Source organism: Oryx dammah, unplaced genomic scaffold, assembly GCF_014754425.2.
Source record: "Oryx dammah isolate SB20612 unplaced genomic scaffold, SCBI_Odam_1.1 HiC_scaffold_29, whole genome shotgun sequence".
Classification (NCBI taxonomy): Eukaryota; Metazoa; Chordata; class Mammalia; order Artiodactyla; family Bovidae; genus Oryx; species Oryx dammah.
The window spans coordinates 71,443,440-71,461,658 of NW_024070213.1; the positions used below are offsets into that span (position 1 = coordinate 71,443,440).

General features: G+C 45.0%; 1 protein-coding gene across 2 annotated transcripts; it reads left to right on the forward strand.

Annotated features, from left to right (window-relative positions):
- The first annotated feature begins 608 nt into the window (after window positions 1–608).
- On the forward strand, window positions 609–15,074 carry DYRK2 (dual specificity tyrosine phosphorylation regulated kinase 2). Of its 2 annotated transcripts, XM_040233398.1 has the most exons (3): window positions 609–1,047; window positions 1,645–1,793; window positions 9,527–15,074. In XM_040233398.1, exons 1-3 carry the CDS (start codon window positions 999–1,001, stop codon window positions 11,126–11,128), a joined length of 1,800 nt encoding a protein of 599 aa, XP_040089332.1. In that variant the 5' UTR covers window positions 609–998; the 3' UTR covers window positions 11,129–15,074. The 2 variants fall into 2 exon arrangements, with proteins under 2 accessions (XP_040089332.1, XP_040089334.1); XM_040233400.1 differs by lacking the exon at window positions 1,645–1,793 and having other exon boundaries at window positions 973–1,047.
- The last annotated feature ends 3,145 nt before the right edge of the window (window positions 15,075–18,219 follow it).

Consider the following 18,219-nt stretch of genomic DNA (forward strand, 5'->3'; position numbering starts at 1 on the left):
CCCTCCAAAGGGGCTAGCCTTACCTTAGCCAGGTGACCCTCGCACAACTAAGTTGTTTTCACGATCAGATGGGGCGATGGGGTGGTTAAGCCACTGGGACCCGGAAGGCGGGGAGGGCGGCGGGCAGTATTGTCTGTGAGCAGCCATTAGGTTCGGAAAGCTGAAAATGCAGACGTGTTTGGGGAAAGCGCTCGGAAGAGGAGGGGGGTTTTCTGCAGTGATTTCGGTGGGAGGGAAGCGGTGGTGGGTTGCGCTGGGCGGGGAGAGGACGAGGCCGGGGAGGGCAGAAGGTCGTTAGTTGAGGCGCCGAGAGGAGCAGTGCAGATGGCCGGAGGGGGAAGCGAAGGGCGAGCGGAGGCTGCGGAGTTTTCCGGGGAGTGGAGGGGTGTCCACGCCGACGACTGGGGGCGGGGGCGAGCGGGGAGGGACTTCGGTGGGCGGCTGGGTGGGGGAGGGGTGGGCGCGGGAGTGAGCGGCGCGGAGGCGGTGGGGGAGCCCGGGGGCGGGGCCTGCCCGGCGGCGGAGGGTGCGGGGGCGGGGCTGCCCTCCTGGGCCGTGCGGCGCGCGGGCTCCCGGCGAGTGTGCGCGGGGCCGCGCCTGCGCGGGCCCGGGAGGAGGCTCCCGAGCGAGTCGGCCCAGGCGGCGCAGCCCGCTGCTCCCCCGCGCCCTATGTGAGGGAATCGGGGAGGCCCGCGGCGCGCCGGGGAGGGCGAGGCATGTGCACGGGCCGGAGGGTGCTGAGGCCGCCCGAGGAAGAGGAGGACGGTGGCGGCGGCGAGGAGAGCGGGGGGCTCGCGGCGGCGGGCCCGGGCCGAGGGGATGCAGCGGACTGTGTGTGTCTGACTGTAGCTGACGCGAGGCGGCGAGGAGGCGCCGGAGATCCGCCAAAGGGGCAACCAGGGGGCGGCCGCGGTGGCGGCCGCGAGAAGTAGCAGCAGGACGGGCGGCGGCGGCGGCGGAGACGGCAGCCTTGAGATGCATTTTCTTCTCCAGCGGCCATGTTAACCAGGAAACCTTCGGCCGCCGCTCCCGCCGCCTACCCGACCGGTAAGGAGGCCCGGGCCCCGCTGCCCCCGCCGGCCCCCGGGCCAGCCCTCGTTGCGCCGGCGCCCGCTGCCAGCAGGACCTCGAACAAAGTCTGCGCCGCGGCTGGGCGGCGCGGGGTTCCCCGGGTGGACGGCGCGCCCTCGCCTCAGCTCATTGTTAACACGCGGGCCCCGAGGCTCCTCGGAGCGGAGCCCTCCGGCTGGACTGGAGCCGTTCCTGACCTCCCCAGTCTGGGGCTCGGCGATGCGGCGGCGCCCGGGTCGGCAGTCTAGTCCCGCTCCGGGCCTACGGACGCCCGCAGAGTGGACCGCCGGCCCGGCTCAGCCCGGCTCCCTGGCGGGGTCGCGAACTCGCTCGCGCGCGGGGAGCCCTACTTAACTTTGCAGCCGCTGGAGCCCCGCCCGCGGGCGCGCCCGGTTTCTGCGTCCCAGGCCTCCCGCCGCTCCCGGGGCGCTCGTACTCAAGGTCCCTGGCTCGGCCCGGGGGAGAGCGGGCTCCGCAGCCTGGAGGGGTGGGGTGGGGCGGGGCGGGGCCACGGGGTCCCAGTGACTTTCTCCCCTTGACCCTCTTTTGTCTCCTCCCGCGTGTGGCTGCCAGGCCGAGGAGGGGACAGCGCCGTCCGCCAGCTTCAGGCTTCCCCGGGGCTTGGTGCGGGGGCCCCCCGGAGCGGAGTGGGGACCGGCCCGCCCTCCCCCATCGCCCTGCCGCCTCTCCGAGCCAGCAACGCTGCCACCGCAGCCCACACGGTGAGACCCAGCCCGTGGGCGGCTGGGAGGGGGACGAGGGGCGGGAGAAGGGCCCGGGGCACTAGCACCCGGACTGGGGAGCTTCTGCAGCCGGGAGAGGGGAGAGAGGTCGAAGTGCGAGTGTCTCCACGGCCCTGGCCAGTGGCCTCTCCGGGACGCCGCCCTCTGGAACTTGGGCGAGCCCAAAGCTGCAGCCACAAAGGAGGATTCGTGGCACGGGCCCCTCACTTCCCCTCCGGAGCCCGCCCACCCCTGCGCTCCTCTTCCTTCGAACTTCCTCCGGCTCTTTTTCCCCTCGTTTTTTTCCCGGTCCTTGCTTCCTTGAGCTCCTTTCCCTGACCCGATAAACATCCCTCCCCCTCCGCCACCAAGTTGGGTAGTGGATATTTATAGAAATAGATCTGTGTTAGGGTCAGCCCGGCTGTCCTGCCCGGAAAATAGATCCCCCAAAGAGCCTCGCAGGCCTGGCCTCAGCCAGCAGGGAGCACCGCCAGTTGTCCCCCGCGTGTGGAAGCATGTTTTATGAGTGCTACAGGTTTGAGCATAGCAGAAATTGTAATTAACATTAACAAAAATAAGAGCCGCAGCTGCAGTCAAAACAAGCCACCCCTGTAGGTTTCTGAGTTGGGTATTAAGAAGGAAAGGGCCAGCTTTGCTTCCCAGGGAGGTGGGAAGGGCAGGGCACTTGACAGGGCCAAGGTGGAGGTGAGAGCCCAGCACCAGACCCGTGGCTGCAGAGATCGATCGGCAAGCTGGACTTGACTTCAGCGTGTACCTCTTTTCTCAGTCCCAGAGAGAGCCCTTGGATGGTGGCTGACAGCCTAGCAGAGCTGTGCACCGGAGGAGGTGATGGTTTCCAGGGTCTTGTTTACATATTCCTCTGGATCTTTCAGAGGAAACGCCTAAGATGGTGCTAAATGAGGGGCGCTTGCTAGGGATATGGCTTTGTTTGCCAAGTGAAAGTTAAGTTCTTGTAGAAAAGGCCATTTCTAGCCTACCGAGGGGTAGCTCTGAGGGTCATGTGCTCTGCGGAAACTTGTTTATCAGGGGAGAATTTGTGAGGGAATGGCCAAACTGGAATGTTTTCTGTTAGACCTGAACATCTGTGTACAGTTCGACAGGAAAATGTTTTCTTGTTAAATCATCTTTTTCTTTCTCCTTCTCTTTCTCTCTCTCATGACACATCTAGACCCAGGGGCTAAGAATTCACTGCACAGAAGTTAACCAATCTATGGGGGCTGTGGTTGATGGAAGCAAATCAGTAGACTGCTGATTCTGTGTGTTCTTGTCACCGTGATGTTTTAGTTGAGAAATTGCCATTGGGTTTTAGGTGTTTCGGTTTGTTTGTTTGGTTTGGAGTCATCTGACAACTTGGAAAGTATAACATCCAGTTTTTTTCCATCTCTGAATGTAATCACATGACTTGGTGTGACCTGGAAACGAAATATTACTTGGTTTGCATCTGGATTCTGGTTTTTTAAGAGTGAGCTTTGCTTGATCAGAACCTCTTTGCAAATGAAATGTGTATAAGATGATGGAAAATGAAAGGTGACTACTAGAGGAGTAGTCTGTGGGAGACCAGAAATGAAAAGATATGTGGGTGTTTCTCAGCTCTCCTAATGATAGTGCTTATATTTTGCTGTGGTATCTATTTGATTCACCTAAAACTTTAATGTGCCATTTATTAGAAGCTTGATTTTGAAAGTATGAATTTTGGTTCTGGTTGTTGTTTAGTTTTGATTTTATTTACACAATATTGCAGACTTCCTCAAATGGGTGAGTAAAAGGACCACGGGGTTTTATGTCGTTCTACTCCTTCATTTTTTGGATGAGGAGAGCAGACAAGTTAACTGGTTTGGTCGAGATGCCTGAGCTAATTTCAATGAAAGCTGGAGCTAAAGCCCAGGCCCTCCTAAGTCCAGCTTTACATACTGCTTGACTGCTAATTCTAGGAAGTTGAACTGGTTTCTTTATAAATGCACAAACCTTAAAGATCCATGTTTCTGAGATTTTTAAAAGTTCTTAGTTTTTAATTCCACAGCAGTTACAACTACGAATAGCTATTAATGATTGAGTAGGGGAAGCACTATGAAGAAGAAACTAGTGTTTGCCTATGTTTTCCTTTGTGAGTGATGTAGTAGGTAGATAAATACATGACTATGAGAATTATAAACTTTGGAATTTATCTGGTGCATTGCCCTCTTGTTCCTTGTCTCCATGGATATCTTGTACGTTAGTCATTTTGTTTATCTCTTAACTATTCTGATTCTTAATAGTTTTTTCTTTTAATGTTTTATGGGGGATATTAATTTGCTTATTTTAAAAATTCTGAAATATTAGTATTGTATCACTTTTATAACTGCTTAATGTTTAAAGCACTCTCCAGTTACCAGTTTTACTGTTGTAAAATAATTGGAGTTGAATGAATATTCCCATTTTAAAAAATAGTAGAGTTTGGTAAAAGAAAAGTAGACATTTGACTCAGGGCCACACAGACCATCAGTGTTTGAGGAAGAGCTAAAATTCCGATCTTTTTGGACTCAGTTCTATTCCCATAACACTATATAGCATTTCTAAGATGACTCCAGTGAAATTTTAAAACTCCCAGAAATGTTAACACAGGGAAGTATGTGTGATTTTCCCTTTTATTTTTGGAAGAGATTAAAACTACTAAATTGGCTAGACTATTGTTCTTATATAATTTTTAGTGCAAAGATGTTTCATGGTCAGAGAGGGCTTTTTTAGGTATCTCTGCTTTAATCCATACATTTTAGGTATCTAACAATTACATCCACTCACTGTGTTATTTTTAAATTCAACAGGCACTGTGGGAGATAGGCATTGGCAAAAAAGGAAAAAGCAAGTAAGAGGTTTTAAGTATCCTTAAGTTTATGGTATAGTCCTGGCCTATGTATTCTGGAAATGTTTTGGCATTTCTAGGGTTTTTTTCCCCCTTTTTATAGAACAGTTAATTGTGCTTCTGACCCAGATTGTGATTGTAGATTCCTATGGTGTTTAAGACAATACCATCCTTTACTGGAGCCCCTCAAATGAATTTCTTAACATCTGGAAAGTTTTTAAGATTCCACATGTCACTTTTAGGTATTTAGTTGATGCTGTTACTCTTTTAATGGGCTGTCCTTGCCTCCATGTCTCTGCTTACGTATTGCAATCCTAACATTTTGTGACTTGAGTCACCAGCGACAAGTCTTGATTCCCTGGGTGTTAACTTCATGTTTTCTTATGAAGGTACAAAAGTAGTTGTCAAGAATAACTCAAAGAGGTGAGAGTTAAAAACGAGTTGCTGACATATTCTTCCATTCAGCAGAAATTAACTGAGTGCTTACTGTATGTTTGGATTTATGTCAATAAGGATTTTAAAAGATAAGAGGTGACCCCACCCTGGAACTGCTCACATCCTGGTTGGTATATCAGGTGTGAAAACAGGTGTGAAATGAAATAAGTATTAATATATCAGTGCTCTGTAAGCACGCTGGAAGGGAAAGGGACCTTTTCAAAGAGGAGGTGAGAGTTGAACTGGCCATTGAAGGGTGAGTAGGAGTTTTCCAGATAGCCCACATTAACAAGGAAATTTCAAGCAGCACTTGGAAAGGACAATAGTTCTAGCTCTCCTTTCAGTTCAGTTCAGTCGCTTAGTTGTGTTTGACTCTTTGCAACCCCATGAACCGCAGCACACCAGGCCTCCCTGTCCATCACCAACTCCCGGAGTCCACCCAAACCCATGTCCATTGAGTCAATGATGCCATCTAACCATCTCATCCTCTGTTGTCCCCTTCTCCTCCTGCCCTCAATCTTTCCCAGCATCAGGGTCTTTTCAAATGAGTCAGTTCTTCACATCAGGTGGCCACATTATTGGAGTTTCAGCTTCAACATCAGTCCTTCCAATGAATATCCAGGACTGATCTCCTTTAGGATGGACTGGTTGGATCTCCTTGCAGTCCAAGGGACTCTCAAGAGTCTTCTCCAACACCACAGTTCAAAAGCATCAATTCTTTGGCGCTCAGCTTTCTTCACCATCCAACTCTCACATCCATACATGACCACTGGAAAAACCATAGCCTTGACTAGACGGATCTTCGTTGACAAAGTATTGTCTCTGCTTACTCACTACTATACTAAGCACACTATGCCTTTTACCTTGTTTAACCCTCCTAACGCCCCTAATGAGGCAGCTTTGTTACCCTCTTTATACCGATAAGGGCCCTGAAGTTCAGAGAGATTAATTGCCCAAGGTCATATAGTTTGAAGTGGTGGGGCTTAGATTCATTTCCCTTGTGTCTAATTGAAAATCCCTGAACACCTAACCATTATGAAACATGACCTCACCGAAAAGAGAGGAATATAGAAGAGAGTGTGGTGTCTCCGTGGGTTGTAGGGAATCCAGCTTATTATCCTCAGAGAGAGTGTGACAGTGGTAGGTGACACTGGGAAGACTCAGGTCATTTAGGCTCAGCATTTTAGAACCTCGTGTTCTTGCCTGTAAGTTCTTGAGTTCTTTGTGGAAATGGAGTGCCCACATGAACCTTAAGCAAAGTCAAGGGCAGTGTGAGTGACATTTTCAGTGGTAACTCCAGAAACATCATGGAGAGAAGAGACGGTGAATTCTAGGCTTAGAAGCAAAAGGACACGTGAGGAGGCTGCTTCCGTTGTCCCAGTAAAAGACACAAGAACGCCAGGTGGGATAGCATGGCTGGAGGGGAGTGGGTCAGTTAGAAATGACAGTGGGGCTCCATGGTGACCTGGGAAGGTACAGGAGATATGGAGATGGACTGAGTGACTATTTGGGAGGGTGACTCAGTAGGTAAAGAATCTGCCTGCCAATGCAAGAGACCCAAATTTGATCCTCTGTGGGGAAGATCCCCTGGAGAAGGAAATGGCCACCCGCTCCAGTATTCTTGCCTGAAAAATCCCATGGACGTTGAAGCCTGTTGGGCTACAGTCCATGGGGTCGCAAAGAGTTCACCACAACTGAGCACAGCAGCACAGCCTTTTCTTGGTCAGAAACTCAGGGTTCTGGGAGGAAGAAGTGGTTTGAGTGGAAAAAGTGTGAGTTGAGTTTGAGTTGCCTGTGAGGAAGGCAGCTGATCTGTAGTTGGACACAGATGAGTCTTGAGTTAAGGAGTCATGGATTGGACTTGTCTAAGCTGGAGGTGTTCCGGGAGTAAAAAGCCACAAGCAACTTGAGGCTTGAACCCTGGGGGATCTCTGGAACCCTCCTTGATTGCTGCTGTGGAGGAGACCAAGAGAAGGTAGTTGGGAGAGACCGAGGTCCTCCAGTTGGCAAACTCTAGTTCTAGTCACTCAGCTTTTGTGATGGTATTTTAAATTATGCAGAACATTAAAATTGCTATTATAAAAATTGACGTCGGTTTCTGAAGCTCAGAATGTTTTACGTTGCCCTCTTTTTAGAACTTCCTATAGCTCCAAGGTCAATTTTGTCCCCAGTGAAGCCTCATGCTTTTGTACTGTGTATACTGGTCATGTTGGTTTTTCTTCGGAAATCTCTCCAGGCTGCCCTGAAGAGAATGGTTCTCTAGGAGACATATATTTCTAATTTCAGGTCCTTTCATTCCTGGTACTTGAAAGACCACAGTGGGGAGGAGGAGAGGTACAGAGAGTGAGGCTTGGACAAAAAGCATTGGACAAGCCTGTACTACTTTTATATATACATCCAGGACTTCCCTAATTCATTTTTATGAACTGCTTTGCTTTTGGCAAAGAATGAGGATAAAATAACTTGTCTAGCTACACTGACAGAAGATAAGTTCATTTAGCATGGAATACCATCTGTGAGTTTAGTAGAAGGGTTCAACTAGAAGTCTTGCAGAAATCTACGAAGTAAAATCCCTCAGTCAATGAAATCACACTTCAGACAGGCCCAAGTACTGAACTGTATTCTCCTTTGTTTTAGAAGATTGCAGAGAAAGCACATGCCTCAGATAGTGCATCAGTTAAAGAAAATTTGAAGGTCTTGGATTCCTAGTAAGATGGACTTGGAATTTCATTTTGTAATCTGCTGCTGCTAAGCTACTATGTCGCTTCAGTCGTGTTCGACTCTGCGACCCCATAGACGGCAGCCTACCAGGCTCCCCCGTCCCTGGGATTCTCCAGGCAAGAACACTGGAGTGGGTTGCCATTTCCTTCTCCAAAGTGAAAGTGAAGTCGCTCAGTCCTGTCTGACTCTTCGTGACCCCATGGACTGCAGCCTACCAGGCTCCTCCTCCCATGGGACTTTCCAGGCAAGAGTACTGGAGTAGGGTGCCATTGCCTTCTCCGATTTTGTAATCTAGGTAGTCCCAAGCCATTTCTTGAATTATGATATTACATAGAGTACTTCTATGCATTTAGTGATATGTAAAGCCCAAGAGATAGGGTTTAGGAGATGATGGGAAAAACTGAAAGTTGAGGACTTCAGCTAATTGACTGTATACTCCTGAAGGGCTGTGTGGCTAACCTCAGAGAACACTGAATGAATGAGATGGATTGCAAACAACAAGTTGATCTTTAAGCTTTCATATAAAAAAAATCATCTGCTGGGATGCTTTTAAGACTTGTGAGTTATTGTCTGAGTCTGGCAAGATTTCCTAACTGGGAGGGGATCCTGGCTGTTAGTTTTCTTCCACCCCTCACCTCTTGGCCATAATAACGCTTGAGAGAAATCCCAAGTAGATTCTCTGTAGGAAGGCTGGGCCCCCTGGCTTATGCCATCACTTGTTCATACAGGAATGTTCAGGGATGGCTTGTGTTCCTGAAATAGAAATCACTACATTGTATTCCTTGTTGGAAAGCTGAGTATCCCAGCAGCGGGGAGAAATACATGTTTTGAGAGAGCCAAGCCACTGACCAAAGGAAGGCCCGAGTGTGGCGGTTGGATTGTTGGGCTGGATGGCCTTAAATGGTCATCACAGTCAGTACAGCCCAGACACTTAAAATAGGTTTGGGGTTTACAAGATACTACGGTGCATATCTACATGGGAATCTTTTCCAGCCTAAAAGTACAATTCTCTGCTTCTGGATGTACTTTCCTAGGTGTAATTAGTTTGATTTGCAAGTAGTGGAGAAGACCAAGAAGGAAGATAGCAGTGTTCTCAGAATAGAGCTAAATGCCAGAGATGGAGTAGAGAACGAGACCGGCCTGGTCCCTACCCTCATGGTAATAAAGAAGCTACTAAGGGAAGTGTGAAAAATGTTGTAATCCGGGGGTGGGAGAGCCAGTAGAGTGCCGACGTGTTCATGTGCTTTCTGTATCCTTTCATCTTGATGTCAAGTATGGGTTGAATGGAATGTCTATGATACCACAGTGCCTGTGCTGAACATTAGGTAGAGAATGATGACCAAGAAACTTGATCTCTGTTTCCACTGAGAACTTACTCTAAGGACCCTGAAAACATGTACAGCAAACTCTTTGTTAGGTGCAGCAGTTCTGGAGTCCTTTCTTCCTTTCCAGATCCCTAGTTTCATAGCCATCCCCAGCCCCTCAGCCTCTTCTGCCTTTGTCTGAGGCTATCTGCATCATGACGTCCACTTTCCCTGTGGCAGTGTTGGCGAGGTCCTTGCTGCATGCACAGCTCTTTCCTTTGAAGAATCCTGATACCGACTGTACATTCAAACCAAATTGGATTTCGTAAAGGTGGGGGTGGGAGCCAACTTAAACAATAGCCCTTTTGAACAAACCGCTTCTGTTCCATTGATGTTCCCTCTCTGAATTCCAGATTGGCGGCAGTAAGCACACAATGAATGACCCCCTACACGTCATCAGCCACGGACTGACCCAGGTTCAACAGCTGTTTGAGGATAACAGTAACAAGCGGACAGTGCTCACGACACAACCAAATGGGCTTACCACGGTGGGCAAAACGGGGTTGCCCGTGGTGCCGGAGCGGCAGCTGGAGAGCATCCACAGACGGCAGGGGAGTTCCACCTCTCTGAAGTCTCTGGAAGGCATGGGGAAGGTGAAAGCCACCCCCATGACGCCTGAGCAAGCAATGAAGCAATACATGCAAAAACTAACCAGCTTTGAACACCATGAGATTTTCAGCTACCCTGAAATATACTTCTTGGGTCCAAATGCAAAGAAGCGCCAGGGCATGACAGGCGGGCCCAACAACGGGGGCTACGATGACGACCAGGGATCCTACGTGCAGGTGCCCCATGATCACGTGGCTTACAGGTACGAGGTCCTCAAGGTCATTGGGAAGGGGAGCTTTGGGCAGGTGGTCAAGGCCTACGACCACAAAGTCCACCAGCACGTGGCCCTGAAGATGGTGCGGAACGAGAAGCGCTTCCACCGGCAGGCGGCCGAGGAGATCCGCATCCTGGAGCATCTGCGCAAGCAGGACAAGGACAACACCATGAACGTCATCCACATGCTGGAGAACTTCACCTTCCGCAACCACATCTGCATGACATTCGAGCTGCTCAGCATGAACCTCTATGAGCTTATCAAGAAGAACAAGTTCCAGGGCTTTAGTCTGCCTCTGGTTCGCAAGTTCGCCCACTCCATCCTGCAGTGCCTGGATGCTTTGCACAAAAACAGGATAATTCACTGTGACTTGAAGCCCGAGAACATTTTATTGAAGCAGCAGGGTAGAAGCGGGATTAAAGTGATTGATTTTGGCTCCAGTTGTTACGAGCACCAGCGGGTCTACACATACATCCAATCCCGTTTCTACCGGGCCCCGGAAGTGATCCTCGGCGCCAGGTATGGCATGCCCATCGACATGTGGAGCCTGGGCTGCATCCTCGCAGAGCTCCTGACCGGTTACCCCCTCTTGCCTGGGGAGGATGAAGGGGACCAGCTGGCCTGTATGATTGAACTGCTGGGCATGCCCTCCCAGAAACTGCTGGATGCATCCAAACGAGCCAAAAATTTTGTGAGCTCCAAGGGTTATCCTCGTTACTGCACTGTCACGACTCTCTCAGACGGCTCTGTGGTTCTCAATGGTGGCCGTTCCCGGAGAGGGAAACTGAGGGGCCCACCAGAGAGCAGAGAGTGGGGGAATGCACTGAAGGGGTGTGACGATCCCCTCTTCCTTGACTTCTTAAAACAGTGTTTAGAATGGGATCCTGCAGTTCGCATGACCCCTGGCCAGGCTTTGCGGCACCCCTGGCTGAGGAGGCGGCTGCCAAAGCCTCCGACAGGGGAGAAGACGTCTGTGAAGAGGATCACCGAGAGCACTGGTGCTATCACATCCATTTCCAAGTTACCTCCACCTTCCAGCTCAGCTTCCAAACTGAGGACTAATCTGGCACAGATGACAGATGCCAATGGGAATATTCAGCAGAGGACAGTATTGCCAAAACTGGTTAGCTGAGCTGAGCCCCCCAATGCTGGTAATTCTGAAAGATACGACATTGCTGAGCCTTATTGGGTTGAAAAAGAGTAGCTCAGACCTGTTTTTATTTGCTCAATAACTCGACTCATTTGTATCTTTTTGGCACTTGTTTTAATGTAAGAAAGTCGTTTGTTTTGTTTTATAAAATACATGGGGACAATGCTTTAAGTTTTTATACTTTCTGAAACTGTTTTTGTGTTCTAAAAGTACGATGAGCCTTACTGTAATTAGTGTGGCAGAGTAATAAACATCAGTGGCAGGCCATTGATCACGTCATGACTGCCGCGCATCTACAGATTGGTGTCAAAGACATTCACTATGTCTTCATGGTTCATAGTGTTTTCTCCCCGAGGTGATTGCCTCTGAAGGCCGCCCCCCCCGCCCCAAGCCCTTCTCTCTCCACACTCCAGGTTCACACACAGGTGCAGCATGTCCTGCTTCGTTCTCCGTAAGTTAGCTGGGTGGTAGTGATGGTGGGAGGAGGATGGTCAGGACGAAAATGGTATTGTAAGAAAAACTGCACCTTAGAGGTTTTTTTCCCTGAAATAGTGCTCAGAGACAAAATCCCCACGGTTGCAATGCCCAGTTAGCATTTTGACGTTCTAAAGGCTGGCCAAACAGACCTGGTGGATGAATGGAAACACGTGTATCCCTCCAAATTCTCCAATGTGATCAGCGAGCTGTTTTGCAAAGAAGTCTCGTTTAACAGAATTTGGTTTTGCGCCTAAAATTAGAAATGTATTCCATGAACTAACTGTTCTTCCCTTCTCTTTGCTTTTCTCCCCGCTGTTCCTCTTTCACCACACATCTGTTCCTTGCATCTAATTTCTTTTCCTTCCTTCAAATACATATCCCAGACTGTTAATACAGAAAAGAGACATTTTTAGCTGTGATTATGACCATCTTTTTCATATTCCAAGTTAAAAAAGAACAGCCTAGCTACTTAAGGTGGGGATTTCCATAGTTCCAAAGACAGTTTAGCAGACTCGAGTGCGTTCACACTTCAGGTGCCACAGTAAGGTTCTTTTAGCCTGGGAAAACATCACCTCTTTAAAAAGAAAGAGGGTTGAAAATCCTCTTCATCAACAGACGTCAATTGTCCTTGTCCAGCAAGGCCAATTTTAACAAATTCTAAGGAGGAAAAGTTCAGCCTCAAGTTAAATGGTTTGACTTACTCTATGCATCATTAGAATTCCGTAGACATTGCATTCCTCTGTTTTATTTCACTTTCGTTTGGATTGCACTTGATTGTTTTTGTGGGAATGACACTTTACCTGGAAAAGTGACTCTTGAGAGTTAGGTAAAAGAATATTTTCTCCTCTGAATAATAATTATTTTCACAGTGAAAATTTCAGTATTTTATCACTAATGTATGAGCAGTGATAGGTATCAGTTTCAAGGCACGTGAAAAAATTTAGTTATGTGCAATTTAATATGGAAAGATTTTTGCCTGTTTGGACAATAGGTTTGGGTAGTTTAAAATAGGATAAATACTCTTTTATGCACAGATATTGTATGGATTGCCTGTAAATTGATTTACAAGCACTTAAAGCATGGTCCCCAGTGAGGCCAAGAAAGTTTCCGGTTAAGTTCTTTTAATATTAATCCTACAGTTTCTCTTGCTTTAAAAAAGAAAAAGAGTAGTTTTGAACAAAACACTTTACTTATCTTGAGGCTTTGTCAGTTGATGGTGGAGAAAAATGCTCAGGAAATATTACAGATATTTGCCAAAAAGTCAGTAATAAGATTAGCTTATTAATAAGGTAGTGGTGTTGATATTTGCTTTACTATTTAAGGGTGTCACTGATAATTTATACTTCTGTATTTAGAAATTATAGCTTCTTTCCCCTAGTCAAATTCTTTAGCCTGTTGTACACATTTCTGTATAATCTGTGGAAGTGCAATAATGTTAGTTGCATTTTAATGATGCTCATGTGATCAGTCAGTGGCTTATAGAATTTAAAGATTGTGTATTATTAAAATTTTGGCTTAAAGGCATAAGATGTATAAGACTTGCAGTGGCTTTATAAAACCATAAGCCTCTTAATGATGGTTAGCATCTGTAGGTCATTAAAACAAACAGAAACATAAAGGCTATTTTCCCCTTGCAATGCTCCTCTTCTGCCGTCTCCACTCACAAGATTTTCACTGAAACAAATGAACCTGAGCCTGCCATTAATATGAATTTCCCTGTAGAGTGATTATCCATGTTAAAATTTATAAACAGACTAATACTGCTTGTCTCCTCCCCCACCACACAGAACTGGTTCTTAAGATGCCAACAGTGCATTTGTGACTATCTTTATTCACAAATGTAACCGGAAACTTCTAAGCCAAACTAAAACGTGCAGCACTATGGGGCTCCCCCCCACCCCGCACCTCCTAAATACAGTGAAATTTCCCTTATTCACAAAGAGCCACCACGTTCAGTGTTTAGTGATAGAGCTGCTTTTTTAAGTCTAGCTTAATTATAATGTCAAAGAAAAAGACAAATGTTGCATCGTTGTGATTTTAAAACATAAATCAATGAAGGGCTCTGATAGGCTACTAGGAGTTGGCTTGGAAACAGTCCTTGGTCTCACAGGTTACCATTGTCTAGGGATGTCTGAGCTGTTTTCAGATTCAGGAAGAGCACAGTGTGGTCTGGTCTTTGGTTGTGGTCTCATCGGGCTCCATTTCTTGCATCCCCAGAGCGTGCATTACCACTTACGTGTATTGCTACAACAGTGATGCAGGACAGTGTCGATTAACAGTAGAGGAGAAATTGTGCCCTTAGTGATAACAATGTGCCTTTTGTTCTGAATGCCATGTTGTAGGGCATGCATTTTTTGGCCTCTTTAACTCTTTGAATACTAGGCAGTAAGAATGGAACCCACCTCTGCAAAGAGACATCTATCTGTCTTAAACATCCAGATACTGGCCTTAATAGAAACCATAAGGCGTAAATCATCGTCAGGCACCAAAAAAGGTCACCACTGGTTAATTACACATGGAATTCCTATGTTTAAGGGGTTAAAGGTGGTCTTTGTTGTATCTTAACATCAGACTGATTTTTTAAATGATATTTTTTTTTGTTATGCTAACACTAGACAAAAATCGACTGTATTTGTAAAAATTTACCTCAAACCATTTAATTTTATAGTGTGATTAATCCCAGGGCATTTGGTATGAACCAAAGTGCATTCCTTTTATATATGCCTGGCTCTAGTAAGGATGGCCAGGGATTTTTACAATTTGGGTGCAAGGCACTTAAGCCACTTTTAAACTTACTAGGTGGTTTGGAGTCATGTGGAAGGACTCCATCAGAATGTTAGGAAACACTTTAGGCATCAGTAGCATTGGGCCATATTGGAATCTTCAACGTGTGAATTATTTTCAAGAGAGCATTCATTTTTGCAATTTTTTTCATCAAGAATATTCTGGTAAGCAGAAGACTTAAACTGATTTGGTTGGTAAAGGTTTTAATATTGCCCAACATAATGCTGTGGTAGCATTTAAAAAAAAAAAGTATTTGTGAACTCTGTTTCTTAGGGGCTTGTACATCTCTGCTATGGACATAGATAAAATTAATTGTAATTATACTCAGCTCAACTGCTACAGTTATGTCTAGGCAGTGGCTTGGATTTCTATCGAGCAACAACTTAGACACGTGACTGTAATATGCTGCAACTGTGTGTACTGAAAATATGTGAAAATGGTTGAATGTGGACTGTGTATATATGTATGTAAAAATTTCTGTGAGATGCTGCTGTCGCCACTTAACATGAAATATGTTCTAGTGGATTTTAATCCTAGTGGCCAGTTCTATGATACTGTATGTATTGTACAGCTGATGACAGGAGTAAGACTGTTCAGTGAATATTTGTTAAATTTTATTGTCGTGGCCAGAGATAATTTCAGAATAAAATTTTAATGTCCTACCTTACTTTTCTCCCCTTTTCTAACTGTAATTTTACTCCTATTTCTGGTGTTAGTCTTGGTCTAGTAGCCTGGAGAGAGTTTAGAATACAAATATTTTTCAGCAGTCACCAGTTATTTTTTTTATTAGTTCCATATAAATGTACAAATGCCAAGTCAGAAAGGCTGGAGTTTTAGTTAGATCACTCTTGCTTTTTCTCAATGTATTCTGTTCTTTTACCTTTAGTACTTTTGTGAGCCTCTGCTATATTCTCTGCCTTATATTTAGTATCTTGTAGAACTTCAGATCTTTTTTGTGTGTGTGTTTGTTTTTTAATTTCTTTTTAATTTTCAGGGCCTTGGGAGCAGAGTTGAAATTATTTCCCACGGGTCTTCATTCTTCCCTGTACTTAAAGTCCTGGTAAATTATTCTTAATGTGCTCTCACCAGCTCCCCTATATTTTTTTTAATGCTTATGCTTTTGCAGTTCTTGTACTCTGTGGTCTCTTTGGTTCACATTTTTGGGAGTTTTTAGTGGCTCCTCTAGTCATGGCTGGATCAGAAAATAAGGCCTGTGAACTGCAGCTAGCTCATGATTTGTAAGTTAATACCAAGCGGAGAGTTTACTCACAGATGACAGTGAGCAGATGCTGTGGTAATTTGTCAGACATTGCAGGGTTATTATGTAGACAAATATTTCCCTCTTGTGGAAAGAACTACCTCACATTTTTATTTACACCTGTCCTGCCAGCAACAGCAAAGGAACTACTTAGTGTGGCTTCCTGCAGCAGAAGGGGGCTATGCCGAAAACAAGGGCATGCAATAGGAGTTTCCAGCCCCAGGCTTGGTCTTATCACAGCCTAGGCCATGGACTTCCGTAACTGCTTCTCTTATTTCTCAGAGTTCTTACCCAGTGAAAAGATACCAACCAACCAAGAAGCCCAGTATATTTGATACAAATGTTTAAGAGATGTGCATTAGGTATGAAAATGAAAGTTGATGGTAAAGCTACAGTTTAAAATGTGGTCCAGATTTGACAGAGCAGATGATGGCTCTTGTGCATTCTCTATCATCAGATCTTCTCAAAGTTCTTAAATTGACAGATGCTACTTTTTATTTGAATTTCTGTAATCTTTTCCCTTTTGGAATAAATACACAAATATTCTTGGAACCTCAAAGTTGTCTTCAAACTAGCACTGGAGGGTGTTCCTAGCTGGCATTGGTATTGATCTTTTAGAGCAAGAGAAATTAGTTTATTTTCTGTTTTGGAAAAAGAACTGTTGAGAGAGATTTGAAAAAAGGGTATTTGTGACTTTGTTTCATTGCTGTTTTAAAAAAGTTTGAATTAACACTGCATTTCCTTTGGGTGATTAGGCAAATAAACACTTGTCATGAGTGATGCTTAACACCTTCCGAAATGAAAAATGACTTGCCAGCGCATTACACATACATAAGAAAATTGCATCTTACTGCAAAGGATTTGGTTTATTTGGTTGGTCTTTGACTTAGTGTTTTGCTGTGCTTAATATCTGTGCTTAACATCCTTAATATCTGTGCTACATTTCGTGTATATGGGAAGAAGAAACATAATTGCCATTCCTTTGCATCTCAAGGACATTTAATGAGCAAACTAAATTAATATTCATTCCTCTGAGGAAAGCTGACATTTTAGGAGTATTAACTAGCCATCTATAGAAGGGAGCAACAAGATATATAATAACTCTCATGTGTTCCAGAGCGTCTTGTATGCTCTTTATGAAGAAACCCCTCCCAGATCTCATGGTGGTATATGAACATCACTTCAGCCTTATTCATCCCTCTGAACTGTAATTATCCTAATTTGATAGATGTGACTTGCTCCAAAGTTACTGTAAAAAAACTGGGCCTCAGGTTGCAATCAGATAAAGAACTTTGCTCTCGGACAATAAAGGAAAATCCCTAATTGTACATCACAACCAAAAAGTTAGAAAGGGGAGAAAATTTGAGCTAGCAGTGGGCATTTCTATTATTTGAATAAATTGTGTATCAGTTTCCAAGAATATTTTTTAAAAGGGGAGAAACTACAAAGAAAAAAAGCAAAATGAAACTGAGGACTAGGGTAGCTTAGTCTTGGTATATCTAATAATTAAATGCACTGTCAGCACACCCTTCAGTTAATTTCAGAAAGAGGGACTTCTCATATTGCCATATGGGGGGAGATTATAATGGCTTTATTCTTTATTGTTCTTAACATATGCTTTTACATATGAATGTATGAAGATATTTTTGACTCTTCACTAAATCTCAGGGATTAAAAGTTAAATTTGACTGACTAGCAGCAGGTAAATCTCTTAAATTCAAACTTACTCAGGTTTCCTCTCCTTTGCCTCCCTATTTAAGAAACAGAATGCCTGCCAAAGAAATATATAAAAATTAAAATTCCAAATATAATTTTAAAATACCAAATTGTAAATAAACCAATTTTACAAACAGAAATATTGTGTCTTTCCTTGCTTTTTACTCCAAATTATTTCCCCTCCTAAGTTTGAGGAGTTTTAAGTATCTAAACTATTTCTTCACTTATAGAAATGAAGTGTGTTATTTACAAAACAAAAACCCATGAACAGGCTTGCATCATTTCAAGTAAGAGCTTATTGAATAGTTTTCTGTTATTTAGGGGGAAATATGATTAGCGTACAAGCAGTTTATAAAGATTTTCAGGAAAAAGTGTATGGGTAAGTTTGGGCTGATATTTTTATCCTTTTTTCTGAAGAGGGATACCTAACCTAATTTACCTTTTATCTAGAGTTCAATTTATTTGAAATTTTGACTTGAGTAGCCTTACATTTTAAAAAAGAACACAAAAACCACCCCCCCCAGATATCCATCTTATTAATATCTATTGTAGATGGCATTCACCTGTCAAATATTTATTAAGTGCCTACTACATGTCAGGTATTATTTAGGCACTAATGATATATGTTGGTGAACAAAACAGTTCTATCTTTAGGTTTTTAGACTGGGAAACCAGCTATTAGACAAGTAAATATATGAATAAATACATAGTTGTAAGCATAAGAAAAGCTGTAAAGAAAAATTACAGTGGTGCCGTGTAGTGGGGATAATGAAAGTGGGGAGGTTGTGTTGTATGGATCAAGAATGGCTTCTCTAGTGAACAGGAAGGAGCGCATGGA